At 43.3% G+C, this 23739-nt stretch overlaps 1 protein-coding gene across 4 annotated transcripts in view; it reads right to left on the bottom strand.

The window, feature by feature from the left end:
- CPVL (carboxypeptidase vitellogenic like) overlaps window positions 1-23193 on the bottom strand; it is a 100789-nt gene extending 77596 nt beyond the window's left edge. Inside the window, exons 1-3 of one of the 4 annotated variants that reach the window (XM_075827250.1) lie at window positions 23051-23193; window positions 1333-1522; window positions 353-471 (exon numbers count right to left, since the gene is read on the bottom strand). In XM_075827250.1, the coding sequence (XP_075683365.1) occupies window positions 353-471; window positions 1333-1513 (300 nt within the window). In that variant the 5' untranslated portion in view covers window positions 1514-1522; window positions 23051-23193. Of the gene's footprint in view, window positions 1-352; window positions 472-1332; window positions 1523-6002; window positions 6368-6415; window positions 6475-23050 lie in introns of those variants that run through there. The other 3 variants (XM_075827252.1, XM_075827249.1, XM_075827251.1) reach the window with 3 other exon arrangements.
- Window positions 23194-23739: the final 546 nt, after the last annotated feature.

Genomic DNA, 23739 nt, shown 5'->3' with positions numbered 1-23739 from the left:
ACTCACGGAAATAAAAAAGCTTCATGCTCTTTCCTGAAGCGGTTTTGTGAAATAAAATGAGTGGCCGAAAAAAATTCAGTGCTCGTTAAAAGCGTTTTAGCCACGATGTTTGACCGAAAACTGCCCAAGGTTTTTGCATTTGAATTTAATTGCATTTGAAGAGCTGCCATTACAGAATCTGCCTCAAAATTCCTCCAATTATTTGTTGCCTGGCAAAAAGTACCATGTGAACTGACCCCTACTTCACTTTTTCCATGGAATATTAGACCTACATATTTCCACACAGAGTCCAGACATTTTGTAGGAAATAAAATGGTGGAATTGGAATATAAAAAGTAGTATTTGTTCATACCTGTGCAGGGAAAAACCAAAAGAAGAGATTGCCGTCATAGGTTTTGTTCACAGTGAGGTATCCCGAATAACTCTTCACATTTGATCCCGGCAGTTGTCCTACAAGGCTTAATTCACGTGCTGAAAAATACTGCAATTACTTATAATGGAAATCTAATAAAAATCATGCAAGTCCATATTTATGTCCATGCTTGATCTATAGATAGAGATGTGTATATGTATTTACAAGCAATATGGGAGAAAAAATATATAGGCTAAAAACAAATTCTTATTAGAGGACTGGATTTCAACTGTAGTTTTGCCATACAAGTCCATGCATATGTGGGGCCTTAGTTTGTGAATGAGAAACATTATTTATTTCTTTGGTTAGCTGAAATATCCCCTTCCCCAAGTAAAAGTTGTGCAGGATTAGAAAAACATGGCTCCTTTCTTCCAAAAACAGTGCCACACCTGTCCATAGGTTGTGTGTGGTATTACAGCTCAGCTCCATTTACTTCAATAGAGCTGTGCTGCAATACCAGACATAACCCATGGACAGGTGTGGCACTGTTTTTGGTAGAAAGCAACCATGTTTTTCTAATCCTGCACAACCCCTTTACTTGGGGGAGGGGATATTACATCTAACCAAAGAAATAAATAATGTTTCTCATTCACAAACTAAGGGTCCACATAGGCATGGAGTTGTACGGCATTGCACCAAGGCAGTACGGCATGGAGTCAAACGGTCCCCACGCACAACCGTACAGGCTCCATATGCATGAAGGTATTCTCCCATAGAAGAAATGGTATCGAATGGAGAACGGCACAATTCTTTTTTTTCTGCTGGATTTCGCACGTAGTCAAACAGAAAAAAAAAACGTATGCCTATGTAAGAAATTGGCGGTATATGGGTGTACAATATAGACCTCATGCACCTCTAAGACGGCTCCGTACAACACAGCTGTGTGGATGAGAAAGTTATGGGAAATATGTTTTTCTTACCCTCATCGATTTTCCCACTGTCCAGATAAGGTGTAAGAAAGAGAGGTTTTCCAGGATCGCCTTTTGTTGTTGGGGGAACCTTCACTCCTTTAAATAGGTGTCTGAAGGAACTGCTTGTGTTTCCTAGTTCCAGGTTAATAACTACTACCACCAAGAGTGTCAACATTGTGAGACGGTCCATTCTGTATACCTGTAGTTAGACAAAGATTCTACTTAAAAACAAAAAGGTGTATATAGAAACATGGTATTTTAACTCCTCTTTTCCTGATCTTCTGTCCTAGTCATGAAAATAATGTACTTGCCATAGATTTGGGAGGCCACGCAAGAGGAGGCAGGAGATATGTTAACAGGTAGAGGAAATAGATTGCAAATTCACACCTGTGACCTGCGTACAGTATTTTGCCATTTGCATTGTACCATACATAGCTGCAGATTTTCAATTTCCCGAAATCCAAGAAGTGCTAGTCCTACCAATTCTATATCAAGCACCAGATGCTTGTAAACTAAGAGGGAGCAAGAGCCTGGTCGTACATATGGAAAGAGTGGCATCCGTTTAATGTATACATGATTAACTTTCATGATGTATACATTTAAAAAAAAAAAAAACAAAAAAAAACACCATAGAAGTCTAAAGGTCAATTTAAAAAAAAAAACAGCAACTGCACAGAGGAGCCAAACTCCGCAATTATCGCACAGAACCATTTCTCAAGCAAAGGGTCTGTGCGGCCAGAACGTTGCATGTTGTTGGAGTAAAGAGAATACTTTCTATTCGCGGAGTTTGGCTCCTCTGTGCGGTCACCTTTGTACAGTGTGTGGGTGAGTCAGACCAAACGTGTACCTTTTACGTATAATTGGGCGCCGCTTGAAGCAAGGAGTTTGGATGCTACGGTTAGGCATCCTAAGAGATCTTGTAAGTAATTCGCTGATTCTATATGGGCACTGAATTGTGGTATTTAAAAGGTCTGGCCAAATTCACGCTGTACTGAGCCCTAGGAGGCAGAACAAAAACGCACTCTCCTACTGTCTAGGGAGCAGCCCGCAGCTACTCCTGCACAGTTTTTTTGTTTTGTTTTTATAACTGGAAGAACTCTTAACATAATAGAATAACCACCCAAACAGATGTACAAATAAAAAACAAACATGTTTATTTATCCCTCCCCGATAAAGCAGAATACACCAGATACAAGTCTGCCTTCTAGTGGTGTAATCCTAGAAGACAGTATTAGAATAAAACCAGTAACCGACAAATACCCTTAAAATGCACTCTAACTTTTCAAACAATAACTGCTAATCTAATAGTATTCCGAATATATGTCGTCAAGTGACCAACTAGCAAAAAAATGCAAAATGCAAGTCATATAATAGCAAGAAACAACGTTGTTTATACACATGACTGCTCGTTCTGAAAAGTCACCTAAAACGTTAGGTACACTGTAAATATCAAAACCTACATCTGCTAAACTCCATGTCCCCGTGGAGGAGGCAATAGGTATCCCGTTGACCTCCCTTTTATGGTTTGACTCTCATAAAGCAGCTCCATTTCTAGTAAGTAATTCCCTTATTTTCAGACATGGACGATTAAAGGAGCGTTACAGCACCCGCACCAAATTCCTTCCCCTTTCATGTCAGTTAGGCTAGATTTACACGAGCGTTGCAAAGCTTGGACATGAAAAAAATACTGTTTCCACGTCCGAGGTGCATCCGTGCTGTACACTGCTGGACGCATCCCCCATACACTAGTCTATGGAGGGAATCGTGAAGCGTAAAAAAAAAATAAAAAAATAGGACGTCCTATTTTTTTTTCTTGGACCCTTCTCACGCTTTGATAAAACAGCCGTGTGAATGGCCCCAATGAATTACATAGATCCGTGTGACGCCAGTTGTTAAAACGGCCGTCACACAGACGTATTCAACGCTCATGTGAATAAGGCCTTGGGAATACCGTATTTTCCTAAAGCAAACATCCAAAAGGACTGTCCAGTCTAAGGCCTCATGCACACGACCGTGATTTTCGGCAGAAAAGGCCGCACAGTGTCACCCGCAGGCCGCCTGCAAATCGCAGGCCGTGCACATGGCCACGTGCATTCATTTCTATGAGCCTGGACTGCAAAACGCAGCCGTAATAAGACATGTCCTATCTTTTTGCGGTCCAAGCTCATGGGCCATGCACGTACCGTGGAAACCACGGTCGTGTGCATGGGCCGATAGAAATGAATGGGGCCGCAATTGACCCGCAGATTTGCGGGTGAATTCTGGCCGCAGAAACACGTACTGACAATAATAGGACAGGTTCTATAATTTTTTCAGCACAGACACCCATCAGTAAAAATACTGAAAGGTGTCCGTGGCCAATAGAAATGAATGGGTCAGTAATTACTGATGAAAAATACGGGGCGTGCATGGGGCCTTAGCAAACAAAGCTTCTTGCAGCACGTACGATTCCGTCTTGAAAGATGGGTCTATCTCCACATACCAAGAATTGAAAGCACACCCGGGTTTCTCTTTCCTCAATTTTCTTTACTATTATCAAACGATCTGGGAGCGCTTGGGCAAGGACCTTTTGATCGCTCAGTGTCCTGGCTGGAGAAGCTTCTTCTCCGACAACCGCCTGGAAAGTTACATTTCTCTCATATAATCTCATTAAAACGGAGAGCTACTGCCCCGCCACCTTTCTTAAATCCTGGGAACTGGAATTACATACAACTTTCACTGAAGAGGAGGTAGAAGATATAAAGAAGCTCTTTGGGGTAAAGAGTCTTCATACAAACCAACCACTAGACGGTATAAAACCCCCTGGGTTCCACATAAAATTTGTTCTGACATTTCATCCACTTGTTGGAGATGTAATAAAGCCCCGGGTACCTATCTCCACTTATAGTGGGAATGTGAAAAAAAAAATAAAAATTGGCCCTTATTGGGATCCAGTACAAACTTTACTAAATTCCATCACCCATCCTTCCATTATTATAAACCCCCGCCTACTATTTCAGAATATATGGCCGACATTCCCTAGAGGGATGTCCAGGGAGTTATGGCTACAACTTTTTAGTGCCACTTGGGCGCTTATACCTCTATCAGAAATCAGCAGTGGCTCCAATCAGCCATTGGCTTAGAAAGGGAGCCCAACTAGCAAGAATGGAGGAGCTCTCTCTTAGAACCACAAAATTATATTACATTTCAGAAAACCTTGAGACTCTGGTTTGCAGTTTGTGCAAATGACTTCTAAACATCTCTGGGTCTCCCCCTCTCCTTTTAGGTGGCTAGGAGAAACGTTGTAGTTTACTTATTAAAGAAAAGCTCATTTCACATGTATGTTCTTAAGGAATATCACTCAATAACCTTCTGTAATTAAAGCGTAGTAGAATTTCAGTGATATCATTGAATCCGTGAATTTGATGCTTTTTCATTGTCTGTCAAAACTTCCAAAAAGTTTTTGGGGAAATAAAAAAAAAAAAAAAAAACATCTGCACGCAAGGTATTAAAAAAAAAATATGTTTAGCAAACATCTTATTTCAGCAATTTATAACTTTTTTTTTTTCTGCGTGACAGTATATCTGATCTGGATTTCCCCGAGTTATCAACATGTTCCTTCCTGGGGATTTCAAAGGTTCAATGCTTTTATTTTTCTAACACTTGAGTGCTGATCTAATCACACCTTTAAATATAACTCTACAAACTCTTATTTACAGGAAAAAGAATATTGAATTGGGTATTTTTTTTAAAGAAACAAATAGTCTCTTGTTGAGTGTGTGAAATAAGAAAAAGTACCTATATTATAATTTATACATATATATATATATTTATTAATTTATTTTTGTACGCATTTTATAATTTTATTAATCCAAGCAGACAGCCATGCACACTCTATAGACAAACATTTCCAGCAGTATGGGTCATACTGACGTGCTCAGTGACTTTTAGGACTGCCATTATTCGGTTTCATCAGAGAAACAGGAAAAAAAACAAAAAAAAAAAAAATTGTAGCTTTCGGACCCATCGCATGACAGAAACCAACGGAACCCATTGGCTTTATAGGTACTCCGTCGGGTGTCCATCATTTTGTCATTCAAAAAAAAGCACTGCATGCAAAACCAGAAGTGGGTGCAAAAAAAAAGGAGATGGATAAAAACGGATGCAAAATATTGCCGTGTGAAAGAGGCTAGAATCAGTTTCTGCTGCAGTTTTTAGCCAGGTGCAGGAGTGGATACAAAAGAGAGGAGACGTACAAGCCTTCCCTATAGGATGAAGCACGTGGTGTGTTTATATATAAAGGACTATCCTCTTTTGCACAATTTGCATCGGAAGCTCCATGTAATGGGTTTCATGGTCCATGAGCAAAACGTATGCCCATTTTTAATGACAGGCATATTCAACTGTATATTGTAAGAAATCCACGGTATTGGATATGTTTCATTATACAATAAATCCGCTGCTGGGCGTTTATTACAATATGTATTACAGAAAAAAAAAATCCTTCCATTGGGCACCTATAATCTATTCAATATGTAACTGCATAGGAACTGGGGCACACATTCAGTAGAACGCCCCCCACAAAAGGTAATGTCTGAACACATTGCAAAACTGGTTTTTCTAGGATAGCCATTTTCCTGTGCCCATTCCTAGTTGCCCCTTTCACAAATCAAATTCAGTGAAGAGATACAAGCTCAAACCTTGTCAGGAAAACATAGATCGTCTCACCAACCATGGCCCGGGTCCCAGCGTCAGTCAGTCGAGCACTAGTACTCCTCATCAACCTACCTTGTTTATCTGAATGAAGAAAATACTCCACTTGAGAGGCGGATGACCAGATACGTGTTGCAATAGTTCTATGTACATTAACCACAGTACCAGGACTGCACACGTAAGCAAGTTCTGCAACCGCTGAAGTCAGGAATATTCCGGAGAAAGAAATCTTTCTATAATTTGCAATTCCTCTTATCAAAATGTGGAAAATAAATAGTTTCTGCATGCAGCTCATAGAAGACTCACAAAGCATTGTATAGACTAACACATTGTAACAACTTGCAGCTCTTAGAGCAGGACAAGGTCAGGTTCACTGAAGTGACAACTGAGTAAAATATACCTTTTAATAGTAACTCGTTTTAAAAACAGGGGTAACACACCACTGTGAAGTAAGCCCCACCGTGAAAATTTAAAAACGTATTAAACAAAAAACACTGAGTCATTATGATAAATATATCTCAGTGTTTGTAACAATGTTTCACTGGAACCAGCATTTATCCTGGGCACAACAGTAGTACAATCAGGACAAGGTCAGACAATTTTTAAGACTATGAATATAAATATGCCCATTTAAAGAGGCTCTGTCACCAGATTTTGCAGCCCCTATCTGCTATTGCAGCAGATAGGCGCTGCAATGTAGATTACAGTAACGTTTTTATTTAAAACGAGCATTTTTGGCCAAGTTACGACCATTTTTATATTTATGCAAATGAGGCTTTCTAAAGTACAATTGGGCGTATTTAACGTTAAAGTACAACTGGGCGTGTATTGTGTATGTACATCTGGGCATTTTTACTTGTTTTACTAGCTGGGCATTGTGAATAGAAGTGTATGATGCTGACAAATCAGCATCATCCTCTTCTCTTCGTTACCACCCAGCTTCTGGCAGTGCACAGACACACAGCGTGTTCGAGAGATCACGCTGTGACGTCACTTTCTTCCCCAGGTCCTGAATCGTGTCGGACGAGCGAGGACACATCGGCACCAGAGGCTACAGTTGATTCTGCAGCAGCATCAGCGTTTGCAGGTAAGTAGCTACATCGACTTACCTGCAAACGCCGATGCTGCTGCAGAATCATCTGTAGCCTCTGGTGCCGATGTGTCCTCGCTCGTCTGACACGATGCAGGACCTGGGGAAGTGATGTCACAGCGTGATCTGCCAGAAGCTGGGCGTTCTGAAGAGAAGTGGATGATACTTCTCGTCAGAACGCACAGCTAGTAAAAGTAGTAAAAACGCCCCGATGTACGCACATAATACACGCCCAGTTTTACTTTTACTGTAAACACGCCCAGTTGGACTTTTGCAAGCCTCATTTGCATAAATACAAAAATGGTCATAACTTGGCCAAAAATGCTCGTTTTTTAAAAATAAAAACGTTACTGTAATCTACATTGCAGCGCCGATCTGCTGCAATAGCAGATAGGGGTTACCAAACAACCCATGGAATGGCACTATTTTTGGAATAAGGCAGCCATATCTTTCTAATCCTGTACAATCCCTTTAAAAGCTATGTGCACCTTTGAGGGCTTTTTTTTTTTATAATAATAAATTGATCAGTGTGTTTAGTGCAACTTATTAGTTTTTATTAAAAACTGTTTAACTTTGAGATATAGCTGTTTTGTACTCTGTATACAGAGCAGCTGCATCTAGCGCTGAAACCTGTTCCAGTCAGGTCTGTGGAGCTGACGGGTTCAGTGACAGCAGGTCCAGCGTGTCTCAGACACGCAGGAACCACCTGTAATCTCTCACGTCTAAGTTCATATTTTAGGTGTGACAGATTACAGGTGGATCACCCGCTGTCACTGAACCCATCCGGTCCACGGGACTGACCGATTCAGTGAATAGCGAAAGATACAGACGCTCTGTAGAGAATATAGAACAGCTGTATCTCAAAAAGTAAAACTAATTTTTAATAAAAAATTAAGAAATTACACAAAAACACACGGACAAACACAAATAGCCTTTAAATTAGTGTGGTTCCTTCATAATGGTATGTACTAGGGATGCACGATGCATCGAAACTTCGATACTGTGCATCCCCAAACGGTTCGATACCGTCGTTTCATGTATTTCAATACTTAGCCGTGCGGCCGCACAGCTCAGTATAGTAATACATGAATGTTTGAGATCGGGGCTGCGGCTGTGTAATGCAGTCATTGCCCCGCTCCTGAGTCCTGACATGTGCGCGCCGTCAGGCTGATGTGATGTGACCAGCGCTGCACTAATGAGCGGCGGCACCGAAGACAGAACATGGCGGGCACACTGCAAAACACCCCCTGTTCTGTCTTCAGTGCCTGAACCGCCGCTCATTAGTGCAGCGACGGCCGCATCTCCTCATGCTGACCACGCGCGCACTTATGTCAGGAGCAGGGAATGGCTGTATTACACAGCCGCAGCCCCACTGGCAGAGATCACAGAAACCTCTCATCTCCGCTGCTATTCCCCTGAATGCTGCGATCATAGCTGACTGCAGCATTCAAAGGGTAAATAAGAGGGGGGGGGGGGAGGATGCCCTTTGGATCACGTCACAGGAAATCCCTGTGACACGATCGAGGGCCATACCATATACAGTAAGGGCAGACAGAACAGGGTCCATTGAAGGGCCCCAGGGCTGTCTGACCATATATCCTGTTAGGGCATACTTAGGTATGTCCTAACACCTGCATGTGTACTATACATACACAGGCTAAGGTACTGGCATGAATCGGATATATGCTAGTGCATTAAAGTTTAAAAATAAAAGTAAAAACATAGTAATATTAAATAAAAAATACACACACCTTTTTTTACAATAAGGCCTCATTCACACGGCAGGGTTTCCCGTCCGGGTGCCGGCCGTTCATAAATCGGCCGGCACCCGGCTGCATTAGGAATGATAGACCCCTAATGGGGCTATTCACACGACCGATTTTTTGACGGCCGGAAAATCCGGCCGTCAAAAAATAGGACATGCTCTATCTTTGCCCGGGCACCCGGCCGCCCGGCTCCCATACAAGTCTATGGGGCCGGGTATTACACGGCCATCACCGGAATGTGTTCCGAGTGATGGCCGGGTTTCCCGGCGCTTGCGCTCTATCTCCTCCTCCTCACAGCGCAGAGTGCATGTGAGGAGGAGGAGTTGATGCCATTCTGACGAATGGCATCGCTGTACACTGTGTTGCAGGGCCGGGGTGTACAGCAGGTGGAAGGGAGCGCTGCGCTGGCTCCCTTCCCTTGCTTGTTAAAAGCACCCTGGCTCGGCGACACCTTCGATGGCGCCGCTAGTAGTAGTAGCAGCAGCAGCTGCTGCTGCTGCGGCTGCTACTACTACTGTAGCGACGCCACTATAGCAGAGCAGGGAGGTATCTCCCCGCTCTGCTATGTGCTAGCCGCACTTTAGCTCCTTGAAGGAGCGGAATCCCCGTGTTTTCGGGGATTCCGCTCCTGGACAGAGCGCTTGATGTCTCTGTCCATATCTGGGCAGTGACATCAGGGGAAACTCCTGAAGCGGAATCCCTGAACACATGGGGATTCCCCTTCAGGAGCTGCCGCTGATGTCACTGTCCGGATCTGCCCGGCCCGGCACGGATGCATAACTTTATGCAAACCGGCCGGGCAAAATGGCCGATTTTACCGGCCGACACTCGGGCTCGGGAACGACCCGGTCGTGTGAATCCCGCCTTAACATTAAAATAAGTCTCAATACATAAAAACACACACATATTCGGTATTGGCACTGCCGTAATAACCTGCACAACAAATTTTTTTTGCATCATTTATGATGTGTACGCTGTAAAAAATAAAATAATGAATTTAACCTCCGTGTGCCTCACATTAATAGTAATTAACCCCATCATGTACCTCACACATTAACCCATTATGACTGAGAAACATGATGGGGTTCATTACTATTAATGTGAGGCACATTCAAAATTCATCATCACACCACGCGCCTCACATCAGAAAATGGAAGAACTTTGTTTTTTATTACTGTTGGTAAAGTATCGTTTTGGTATCGAAATTGCAATGCTACACGAAGTATCGGTATCGAAGTTCAAATTCTGGTATCGTGACATCCTAGTATGTACAGAGTCTTTATTTACATCATACCCACTACTAGATCAATAGATACAAAACCAAAAAGCCCTTGTACATTGTGTGGGTATAAACAGCTAGCTCAGCCATGCAATGATAATCAATACGCAGAAAAGAGAAGGAAAGTCATATTGCAGCATCCACATTTTAACCACTAAACAGCTACTAACCACACACCAGTGATATAAAGCTTCCAAATAACCTTTTAATACTAATCTGCACTTAGGTTATGCAAGACATAACCGCTTCTAGCAAAAATCAATGAAAGGCAATCCTTAGGCCCTGCTCACATCACATTTGTCATGTCGGTTTAGCGTAGGGCTCAGCGATCAAATTAATTTGATTAAATCACCCTTAAGGACTCTCACGATTCTGTTTAACATAATCGTTGAATCGATGTGTGGCACCATCTACAAGGGCAGTGTGGCACTATATTGAGGGAATGGCACTGGCTGTGTGCACTGTGGCACTATATATATGTGGGCACTAACTACAGGGAAATTGCAGCACTATCTACATGGGCACTGCTGTTTTCAGGGGTTTAATTAAAAAAACCCTTGACAAACGAAATCCATCCTTTTTTTTTTATTTATTCTTTTTTTAGCGGCCATGAAAAACAGACAGACGAACTGGAAATGGATCAGAATTTGGAGACACTGATGCAAAATGCAAGTTTTTAATGGCCATTTTTTATTTATTTTTCTGTCATGTGACTGTTGCCTAAATGTCTATGATGCCAGAAGTCCCGTTCACATGTATCGTAATCGGGCTGGAAATCGGCGGACACATGGACCGTTTTTCACATCCAAGCACGGTCATGTGAATCCGGCCTTAATGTTATTAAAACTCCATGGTAGGCCGGTACCGCACAGGGTCCTAGTTCAGCGCGTATATTGGTTGAGCTCCCGACATACACGCTAAACCAGTCCATAGGGCTCCATTAGCTAGACAAAAACATGTTTTGGCCTCCGTCGGGTATATCTTCTTTTTTTTTTAAAGGATTGAATAGCGCATTAGACTATACTTTTCCATCCTACAAAAAAGTATACCATAAAGTATACATTTTTTTCTCAACATAGGACCCTATGGGTAACGCACGCCACTATGGCATACGTCACAGGCATCAGTTTAGCGGATGTGTCTTGAGCTTTCCAACAGCCTTTCGTGATGTATACGTTAAATAGATGTCAATTTACGTCTATGGCTCAGCATCTGCCACAGCCTACCTTTTACATGTACATCGTGAGCTTTTTCTTGGCGTAACCGTAGGCAAAAAAAAAAACGTGACGTGAACATAGCCAAACGGATACAAGGCAAGGTTAAAATACCAATTCCCAGCAAAGATGTGAACAAGCCACAATAGGAGACTACACAGGTGAAAACTACATGATGAGCAGCCACTCTCACACCTATCATTTGAGGGGGGTGCTTGCTCCGTATTATGATTGCACACAGATAATACTTCTATAATCTGCCAGTCATACGGTTATGTATAGTGCACCATGCTGGATTACAGCCTGTTACACCAATACTGTTAGATCTGGCGGGCTGCCCAACACCCTCTAATTGTACCACACAAAGTACTGGCACCCCATTCTCCCGCAACATCCCAAGTCCAGACTGCAGCCTGCAAAAATAATAAGCATGAGGTATTGATATTTTGGCCAAAAATGTTCACTACCTGCGCCAGGTATGTTCATAGGTATATTGCACCTGTGTAAACTCCCTCATAACATTGTGGCTTGTTTTCAGCTACATGTTTTATCTGTTAATTCTATCTTCAGCTAATGCAAAACCCCAGAAGACGTGTTCCCGTCACTTAAAGGGGTCGTCCAGGATGGAGGCTGTTTTTTTTATACTGATCACTTGGTCATCGGTGTATGATCAGTGGCAAGCTATGCAGGGGGGGGGGTGCGGGAAGCAGAAAGCGGAGGCTCTGACCACCGTATAGCGGCCATGCTGCGTTACTACAGCCCTGCTCATTCACGTGAATGTAAATACTACAACTGAGGCCTTACAGGTTTTGCCCCAAATAAGTCAGAATAAGTCATAGCAGTGCCTCCCCCTACCCTCTAGCAATAAACATGGTCAGAGCAGGTCTCCCAGTATAGCCACGTGAGAAACCCAAAGCACTTCTCACGACACATACAAATAAGGACCACGTCTCAGGAACAACACACAACCAGCACAGGAAGTTCAGCGTGGCTGCAGAACGGGGAAGTTGGTCACTCGAAGCAACATAACAAGCCCAGATAAGTATAACAAAAGTCACCACAAAAGGATATGGAGCTCTCTGTTCCTGCAAGTTGGTTTTTTTCACACATCGTCTTATACATAGATTGAAGAAGCAATACTGCAATATTTCAGGGGGGAAGGCTGTTAAGACCAACACAATAATGTGAACTAGAAATGACAGACAGGAAGAAGTGGCTTACATCCACCTGCACAAATATCATTTACAATGAAACCACGGGGATGACCACTCAAAAATGGTGGTCCTCACAGAGAAGATGGTCTGTATGTATACTGTATTATGGAAGGGAGAATCGGTCACAGTAACGCAGGTCTAGATAACTGGGTGGTCTTTTAGAGAGGTTTCACTGTATACGTGTTGTAAAAAAGGTCATGTACCAGGCTTCTTTTTGCTGTGTAACTTGTAAAATCTGCGGGTACATCCACATAGACAGGCAGATATTGCTTCTGATTACAACCATTTCAATACAATGGTTAGTAAAAAATTGTGTAGTACCGTGTTAGCCAGAGACAATATGAAATGTTAAATACTTTTGTGTCAAAAAAGACAAAAGTATAATAGGTATGATACCTTTATTGGCTAACCATAAAAGTTCTATATGCAAGCTTTCAGAGCACAGAGGCCCCTTCTTCAGGCAGTTTACAAATGAATGACTTAGAAAAAAGCACAACATTTAGATGTTACACAAAGACAATTAGTACATGAGGTGATACATCATTAAGATAAGCCGGGGCAATAAAACTGAGGTTATAGGGGTGATGACTTAGGAGTTAAGGCATCTGGAGTCAGTCTGATGGGGGACGTGACGTGTGTCCATGTAGTGGCTCATAAATCCTGGTGTTAGATTGAGGCCTTGTGTCAATGACTGGAATTTTATCATCATCTTGAATTCCCAAATTTGGGAAATTCAAGATGATGATAAAATTCCAGTCATTGACACAAGGCCTCAATCTAACACCAGGATTTATGAGCCACTACATGGACACACGTCACGTCCCCCATCAGACTGACTCCAGATGCCTTAACTCCTAAGTCATCACCCCTATAACCTCAGTTTTATTGCCCCGGCTTATCTTAATGATGTATCACCTCATGTACTAATTGTCTTTGTGTAACATCTAAATGTTGTGCTTTTTTCTAAGTCATTCATTTGTAAACTGCCTGAAGAAGGGGCCTCTGTGCTCTGAAAGCTTGCATATAGAACTTTTATGGTTAGCCAATAAAGGTATCATACCTATTATACTTTTGTCTTTTTTGACACAAAAGTATTTAACATTTAATACAATGGTTGAAATTTGTGGCATTTCTGTAGGGAACTTGCAACAGATCAGGTATGTGTGAATTTACCCATAGGGAATCCATTTCCTGAGCTACTGTACTCCGTATAGAGAATTAAAGGGGCTGTCCAGTCCATAAAAATTGATGGGCTATCATAAGGATAGGCCATCAATATCTGATCCGTTGGGATCCGACTGCCAGGAACCCCGCCGATCAGCTATACAAGCGCTGCTTCCCCTTCATTCCGGTCACTGTTCACACTGTGAATCACCGACACAGCAGTAGCGTCAGTTCACAGTATTACAACATTCTCCCATTGAAGCGAATAGGAGAAGGCTGTAATACTATGAACCGCCGCTACAAGCGAGTCGGCAAATCACAGTGTGAACAGTAAGGGAAATGAAAGCAGCCCTCGTACGAGCGATGCGGCCCCTTCAAAACAAATGATCCGCAGGGGTCCCTGCAGTCAGACTCCGTCCGATCAGATATTAATGGCCTATCCGAAGGATAGGCCATCAATTTTTAGGGACTGGACAGCCCCTTAAACTAGTGCCATGCCCATAATGTTTTATCACGAAAATCCCCTTTAATTGCAGGATATGAAAATGCCAAGGTGGCTCCAGAGAAACTCCATATATAAGAAGGCAAGCAAAATCAATGCCGTCATGCAGTCCAGTGTAAATGCTTTCCTTATTTTACATGTAATAATGTTGTTTTTTATTTGGTGACCAAAAATTATTATTTGGCTACAAAATGTTTAGATAAAAGGAGTTGAAGGGATTTTTGTAGCCTAGAGCCCTGCCTAGAATGTCATTTATTCTAAAAATCGGTCTCAAATTCTTTTTAAGTGTTGGAGTTCTGTTTTTCTGATACCAGTTCCAAATTCCCACCTTCCCTTCACAGCCATGGGTAACATAATAAAATTTTCTGCCTGCAGACACCACTAGGGGGGAGCTCCCTGCATAGGTTTACACAGTTCCCATTGAAGACAATATAAAGTCATATACAGTGAGCTCGCCTAGTGGTGAGCTATTGAATTATGGCCTTTAACTGGAGGGGCTTTCCAGGTACTAGGACCCCACCAAGTTGCCGATGATGCAGTCATGTGACCATTGAATATGTGTACAACAGCACCTACTATCCTCCTGGTCATCCCCTTTAAGCAAATCCCTAACACATTAAAGAGGCTTTAAAAAGGTGGCACTTCACTGTAAAATGGTAGTCTGATAAATTTCTATGTTGCCAATTAAGGTCTACTGCGCGCCAACATTAAAATGTACTTACTTTTTCAAAAAGGCCCTCATTCTCAGCTCTCCTTGAGTCATATTACCTGTGACGTCACGTTTTTCACTCTCTAGTGGCATGCCGCATACCGACCACATGGCCGAGTTTAGGGGGCGTGTATTATCGCGCATGCATTGTCCCCGCTGTACTCTAATATTAATTAGCGCATGCGCTGCTGTTTAACAGTACAAATCCTCCGACAGCTGCTTATAAATAAATAGAGCCTGCGCACCCTTCTCAAGGTGAACTACGGGGTACTTCCGGTCCTATGTTCTTCTCATTGCCGGGGTCTCAGTGGTCGGACCCCCAGTGATCACACATGTATCCCCCTATCCATCCTGTGCAAAGGGGATAACATGTGTTTGTGGGAAAACCCCTTTTAGGCTTCATTCACATCTGCGTCAGGACTCCGTTCAGGCGTTCTGTCGGAGCTTTCCGTCAAGTGAACCCATGAACGGAACCCTGACTGAATCAAACGGAAACCATACGTTTTTGTTTGCATTATCATTGGTTTCAATGGTGATGAATCTGGTGCAAATGGTTTCCGTTTGTCTCCATTGTGCGAGGGTTCTGTAGTTTTGACAGAAGCAATACCGTAGTTGTCTACATAGTCTCAGCAGAAAGCTGAGTAAACAAATACAGACCACAAGCCATGTCAACAAATAGTACGCACCGGGAGCGCGAGTAGTAGTATGTACCATGTTTTTTGTAGAGATAATGTCATTAGGCCAGCTACATTACGGGAACACATTTTTCGTTGTTTATTTATTTTAGGGGGATCTCGAAATTTCCCTTTAAAAAGTCTGACTGTGATAAAATGACAAATCATAACCCAAAAGTGTTAATTTCCAGCTGATCAAGTGTACAGACAACACCCACACAACGGCAGCAGAAGTAAAAGCTGTTAACATTGTTGTGGTAATTTCAGTGGGTAGATGAGACAGCAGAACGAGATTTTTTTTAAGAAACAAAAATTGTTTGAATCAGAATATGATTAATGCAAATTTTATTTTAAATAACTGATTCATTTCTATGAGTAAGAACACATTTCTGTTCAGGACCTAGGCCGACACGCATCAGTATACAGCACATTTTACCTACAACCTGAAGCTCGCACAAAACCAGCCTAAGGCCTCATGCACACGACCGTGCTCGTAATTACGACTCGTAATTACAAGCACGGCCGGGCACGGGCAGCCGGCCGCTTTTGCGAGCCGTGCTGCCATTATAAAGTATAGCAGCACGGCCCGTAAAATAGAAAAATAGAACATATTCTATTTTTTTTTAACGGCACAGGCACCTTCCCGTGAGAAAACGGGAAGGTACCCATGGCTAACAGAAGTATATGAGCCCATTATTGCGGGTCGTAATTACGACCCGCAATAACGGGTGTTTTTACGGTCGTGTGCATGAGGCCTTAGGCTGGGTTCGCACAACCTATTTTCAGACGTAAACGAGGCGTATTATGCCTCGTTTTACGTCTGAAAATACGGCTACAATACGTCGGCAAACATCTGCCCATTCATTTGAATGGGTTTGCCGACGTACTGTGCAGACGACCTGTCATTTACGCGTCGTCGTTTGACAGCTGTTAAACGACGACGCGTAAAAATACAGCCTCGGCAAAGAAGAGCAGGACACTTCTTTGACGTAATTTGAGCCGTTCTTTATTGAACTCAATGAAGAGCAGCTCAAAATTTACGGCTGTCAGAGAAGCCTCGCAAAATGCGAGGAGGAGCATTTACGACTGAAACGAGGCAGCTGTTTTCTCCTGAAAACAGTCTGTCATTTCAGCCATAAAAGCCTCTCATCGTGTGCACATACCCTTATATGAAAACCAGGGCTCATGCACACAGCAGTGTAAGGCTATGTTCACACAGAGTTTTGACAGGTTTTTTTACGCGGAAACCGCGCTGCAAAACGCGTCAAAAACGGCACGAAAATGCCTCCCATTGATTTCAATGGGAGGCGGAGGCGTCTTTTTCCCCGCGAGCGGAAAAACCCCCTTGCGGGAGAAAGGGACATGCCCTATCTTCGGGCGTTTACGCCTCTCACCTCCCATTGACTTCAATGGGAGGCAGAGAAAGCGTATTTCGCAGAGTTTTATGCCCATGGTGCTCAATGGCCGCGGGCGAAAAACGCCATGAAAATCCGCGTGCAGGCAGTGCAAAATCTGCCTCAAACTTCCAAACGGAAATTTGAGGCAGAAATTCCGCCTTCAAAAAACTTTGTGAACAGCCTTAGGGTATGTGCACACGACTTATTTTCGGCCGTTTTTCGGGCCGTAAACGCCCTAAAAATCGGAAGCAAAATGCCTCCAAACATCTGCACATTGATTTCAATGGGAAAACTGCGCTGTTCCGACTGAGCGTTTTACGCGTTTTTTTATGTGTAAAAAAACGGATGCGAAAAAGTGCAGGACATTTCTTGGGATGTTTTTGGAGCCGTTTTCCATAGACTATTGAAAAAAAGCTCCAAAAACGGCCATAAAAAAAACGCAGCGAAAATCGCGAGTGGCACAAAAAACGTCTGAAAATCTGGGAGCTGTTTTCTCTTGAAAATAGCTCCATATTTTGAGACGTTTTTGACTCTGCGTGTGAACATAGCCTTACACGCGAAGACCCTGTGTGACGGCATACCAAGTCCATATATTTTGCACTGTGTGCAACTGTATGCTGGCCTTATGGGCGCATTACTGGTCATTACTGAAAGGGCCACCACTGGCCTGATTGCATGGGCACCAGAGCGTGCATCCCTAATCCCACACTTGGTGCACAAACCACCAAGGTAAGGCAGCTACACTCACTGTTCTATGGATTGGGTATAGTTATTTAGGCAGGAACATTAGGCTCTGTTCACACTTTGCTTTTTAACTACGTTCGGCGTGTGCACTAGGAAAGCTCTCGGCACAGATGGAAACCGTATACATAGTACATAGGGCCCCAGCGGGCCCACTTGCCCTTTTATTCTATAAATGTTTTGTGGTTGTCTTTTCTTTGTTTTTTTTAAATGCAGCATAATTGGCACGTGAACTCAGTCGAAGGGCTCTTTCAGACAAGCGTAATACTAGTCTGTGTGCTGCGCGTTTAAATAACTCACAGCACACGGACCCATTCAGACATGCATGAGTTTTCACGCAGCGAGTTTCCGTTGCACTATCTACAGGGGGGGGGGGGCACAATTTGTAGTGCAGAGATTCCTTCACAAAAAAAAAAACGCAACTCAGAAAAAAAAAAATTACAACTTACTTACCCAGAATTCTGTGTTTCATTGTCTAGGCCATCCGCCTGGGATGATAATAATAATAATAATAATTCATACTTACCCAGAGCTCCCTGCTTCTTCTTGTAGTCCGGTCTCCTGAGATGATGTTTCATCCCATGTGACCGCTGCAGCCAACCACACCTCGTAAAAAGAAGTGCATGTCACTTCTTGACCCGTATTTGGAGCAGTTTTTCGTTGACTCAACAGAAAAACAGCCGTAAAAAATGCCGCAACAAACATGAGTTGCTTAACAAATTGCTGAAAATCAGGGGCTGTTTTCCCTTTAATACAGCTCCATATTTTCAGCCGTTTTTTTATTAGGCGTGTGAACATACCCTTATAGTAATGTAGCATTGTTATTATAGGAATGCAGTATTATAGTAATGTAGTATTGTTATTATTCTAACGCAGTATTATAGTAATGTGGTATAGTCAGAGTAATGTGGTATTGTAATAGTATTGTGGTATTGTTAAGGCTATGTTCACACGGAGTATTTTGCAGGAGGAATATCTGCCTCAAAATTCCGTTTGGAAGTTTGAGGCAGATATTCCTCTCCCTGCACGCCGATATTCGCGCCGTTTTTCGCCCGCGGCCATTGAGCGCCGCGAGCATAAAACAGCGCGAAATACGCTTTCTCTGCCTCCCATTGAAGTCAATGGGAGGTCAGAGGCGGGAGCGCCCGAAGATAGGGCAGGTCGCTTCTTTTTCCCGCGAGGCAGTTTTACTGCTCGCGGGAAAAAGACGCCGACGCCTCCCATTGAAATCAATGGGAGGCGTTCTCGGGCCGTTTTTGCGACGCGGTTTCCGCGTCAAAAAACTCGGCAAAATACTCCGTGTGAACATAGGCTGTGTTCAGAAAATTCCTCCTGCAAAAACTGCTCCAGATGGTTTTTGCACAGTGATTTGACAAACACTCGTCAAAACACTCAGAGGCGTTTTTTTCCTCTTTCTGACTAATTGAAATGGGGTTTTGGAGGCAGAAACCGCCTCAAGATGGGTCATGACGCTTCTTTTTAACGCGACGCGTTTTTTTACTCGCCGTAAAAAAACTGATCCAACTCCCATTGAAATCAATGGTAGGCATTTCGTGCGGTTTTTGAGGAGTTTTGCGGCACGGTTTCCGCGTCAAAAAACTCAGTGTGAACAGGACCTTATAGTAATGTAGTATTGTTATTATAGGCGGTAGTGTTATGGCAACGCGGTAGTGTTATGGCAACGCGGTAGTGTTATGGCAACGCGGTAGTGTTATGGCAACGCGGTAGTGTTATGGCAACGCGGTAGTGTTATGGCAACGCGGTAGTGTTATGGCAACGCGGTAGTGTTATGGCAACGCGGTAGTGTTATGGCAACGCGGTAGTGTTATGGCAACGCGGTAGTGTTATGGCAACGCGGTAGTGTTATGGCAACGCGGTAGTGTTATGGCAACGCGGTAGTGTTATGGCAACGCGGTAGTGTTATGGCATGTTCACACGGCCTATTTACGGACGTAATTCTGGCGTTTTTGCCCCTATTTACGTCCGAAAATAGCGCCTCAATAGCGCTGACAAACATCTGCCCATTGAAAGCAATGGGCAGACGTTTGTCTGTTCACACGAGGCGTATATTTACGCGCCGCTGTCAAAAGACGGCGCGTAAATAGACGCCCTCGTCAAAGAAGTGACCTGTCACTTCTTTGGCCGTAAATAGAGCTGTTATTCATTGACTCCAATGAATAGCAGCGCTAATTACGCCCGTAATTGACGCGGCGTTCAAGCGCCTGCACATGCCGGTACGGCTGAAATTACGGGGATGTTTTCAGGCTGAAACATCCCCGTAATTTCAGCCGTTACGGACGCCCTCGTGTGAACATACCCTTATAGCAACGCGGTAGTGTTATAGTAATGCGGTATTGTTATTATAGGCGGTAATGTTAGGGTACGTGCACACACACTAATTACGTCCGTAATTTACGGACGTATTTCAGCCGCAAGTACCGGACCGAACTCAGTGCAGGGAGCCGGGCTCCTAGCATCATAGTTATATACGATGCTAGGAGTCCCTGCCTCTCTGCAGGACAACTGTCCCGTACTGTAATCATGTTTTCAGTACGGGACAGTAGTTCCACGGAGAGGCAGGGACTCCTAGCGTCGTACATAACTATGATGCTAGGAGCCCGGCTCCCTGCAGTGTGTTCGGTCCACTACTTGCGGCCGAAATACGTCCGTCAATTACGGACGTAATTAGTGTGTGTGCACGTACCCTTATAGTAACGCGGTAGTGTTATAGTAATGTAGTATTGTTATTATAGGCGGTAATGTTATAGTAATGTAGTAGTGTTATAGCAACGCGGTAGTGTGAGGGTATGTTCACACGACAGCGTCCGTAACGGCTGAAATTACGGGGATGTTTTCAGGAGGAAACGTCCCCGTAATTTCAGCCGTAACTGCATGTGCAGGCGCTTGAACGCCGCGTCAATTACGGACGTAATTGGCGCTGCTTTTTATTGGAGTCAAAGAATAACAGCTCCAAATACGCCCAAAGAAGTGACAGGTCACTTCTTTGACTCGGGCGTCTATTTACGCGCCGTCATTTCACAGCGGCGCGTAAATACACGCCTCGTGTGAACAGACAAACGTCTGCCCATTGCTTTCAATGGGCAGATGTTTGTCAACGCTATTGAGGCGCATTTTTCGGACGTAATTCGGGGCAAGAACGCCCGAATTACGTCCGTAATTAGTGTGTGTGAACATACCCTTATAGTAATGCGGTAGTGTTATAGTAATGCGGTAGTGTTATAGGAATGCGGTAGTGTTATAGGAATGCGGTATTGTTATAGTAATATTATAGTATTGTTATAGTAGTTCAAATAGCTAATTGAACAATAATTTTGTATTTTATCAATTTGAAAGTAATGCTACGTGCGGCCCATTTACCCGGCTGAGTGCGAGACCCCTGGCCTAAAGCTATATTCACATGTACTGTTTTACTAAATGGTGTTCACTTTAGTTAAAAAAATAAATTGTGGTTCCCCCCCCCCCCACGAGTCAATAATGAAGAATGTCAACCAGTCACTGCCTCAATATGTGAATTTTTCTAAACCTCTTGCACATAAAATCATTACTACAGGATGGACATTTAGATCATTACAATTACCGTACGTACAAGGATATTTGCAAACACAACATAATTCTATAGAAGTTCATCATGGCATACGGAGGCCTCCCTCTCAGATTCATATACAATCAGTTCGGCTATATTCACACGACCGTGGGGGTAAAAAAAACACCTTCTAAAAAAAAAATCTGTTTTTGACGGACGTTTTCGGACGCTTTCCGAAGAGTGGCCGTTAAACACGGATCCATTGACTTGTATGTGGGCTGTAAAAATGGCTGAAAATAGATCATGTCCTATTTATTGACGGACCGTATTCACGGTCCATAAAAAACAAATAAAAGTTAAAAAAAAAACAGACATGTGAAAACAGCCATATAAAACTTACTTGTTCTGAAAACAGCTGTTTATGACTGTCGTGTGAATACAGCCTAAGGGGGAAAATTTGTAATATCGGATGTCGTATTAGAAATAGATTACCTCAGTGAGCACTTGCAGCTCCATAGTATTGACCCAAAAGGACTAACCGTACACAATTCACATACGGATGTGCAGGAACGATGGCATTACTTTTGGGTTTCAACTCAGATTATGACATTCTTACATGAAAAAGCAACAATCCCACATAACTTTAGCTTGTATAGTTTTAAAAAAACTAAAATATCATCGTTGTGGGCAGCACACCTCCCTGTGTAAAGAGACGCGCTGCCGACATGATAGAAATGTATGGGGTTGACTCCTCGTAGTTACGCGTTGTCTCAGTGATCGGCCCTCGTTTACACGGCACACGCCGGTCCGTATAGAAGTACCATAACATGGTTGGATTTCCTTGTATAGTATTTCCTGTTGGTTTAAAACTACACCCTGATACAATCATAAAGTGGACACCCCCTGTCCATATATTCTGGCATACGGACACTATAGTAGGGGATGCCATGATTGGGTCTCCTTTCTATTAGCCAGTACTTACTCTGGATTAGGCTCTGTTCGGGTCTTAGATTTTCCTATGGCAAATCCAACACCTATTTACTTTAGATTACTACAAAACTTCGGTTTCTACCACGGACACGCAGTTTGATGTGCTGCAGATCCGCACAAGGAGTAGCCCCATTGAATTGATCCAATATGCCAGATTTTCATGCAGAATCCACGAGAACGAGTAGCATGCTACATACTCCTGCAGAGATTTTTTTTCCCACAAGAATCTATGCAGATTTTTTTCTGCATGTGAATGGGGTTACCAAATGCAGATTTGATGAAGATGTCGGTGCAGAATCTGCAATGAAATCCTCAACAAATCCCATATGTGCAAACAGGCCCTACTCTGCTTGACCATGGGTCCATTTCCTCCGCAGCAGGAGAATTAGAGGTTATCACCAGGGGCTTCAGTAGTGGACCCTCAACCCTGAGGAATCTGCCCCCCTTTTATACATTTCACCATCTTACCCAGTACACTCCTATAGCAGTATGGTCAAGCAGAGCATATGAAGGTCAGCAGCCATACATCTGTGGTATATTACTGTATTATAAGCAGTATATAGCATGGACAAAAGGATAGACTGCAAGCCTCACTGCCAAGTCCAGAGCTCAGCCCTGTGACCTCTGTAGGAAGTAACAGCACGCGAGCTGCACGGCTGCTGGTGATAAACAGGAAGCTCTGTGCTCTCTGCTACACCGCCACAAACAGCCGCTCAATGGCACACACGACATGATACACTTCATTACTTACAGGCCGCGCTCACACTACACACCGACCATAGAGCGTAGCTGTAGCAGAGCAAACAACACGGCTTCACTTCCCTAGTTCCCCAGCAGCAGGTTGGAAGTAATGACTGGCAGAAGCCTGTCTCATGACTCTCACGTGAGTGCACAGCTGTGTGTTGTAAGCACAATTGGCTGTAATCACTAACTTGTCCAGTAGATGGTGCTATAGACCGCAAGGATTCTGTGAAGAAGCAAGATTGGGAGTATGGGCTGAGGTGCTGAGGTACCGAGGCGTTTAAAAGCGCAGGATATCGTGTGTATCCATCCACGGTAAATGGCATTGCGATATCGCATCATGCAATGCTACCCTATGGGATGCGATTCCGCAATTGCAAAAAATCGAGTATTTGTTGCGATTATCGCAGAAATCCAATTGACCCTCCCCTAACTTCCTATAATGGCAGGTAGCATATATGTCATCGTGAATCCCTGTCCTTAGGGTCCATTCACACGTTGCAGTTAGTGTACGGTTAGATCCGCATAAAATGTTTCAGATGCGGTTTTTCTGTGCGGTTCTAACAGCGCCTCAACAGCAATGTCTGAATGAATCCTGAGGCCGGGTTCCCACGGGTCAGATATGCTGCGTAAAAATCACGCCGCAAATCTGATATGAAACCCGCAGCACATAAAAATGAATATACGCCCATACTTACC

Source organism: Rhinoderma darwinii, chromosome 5 (assembly GCF_050947455.1).
Source record: "Rhinoderma darwinii isolate aRhiDar2 chromosome 5, aRhiDar2.hap1, whole genome shotgun sequence".
NCBI lineage: Eukaryota > Metazoa > Chordata > Amphibia > Anura > Rhinodermatidae > Rhinoderma > Rhinoderma darwinii.
Note: the sequence above shows the minus strand (reverse complement) of the source record. Positions and strands in the feature narration are given on the sequence as shown.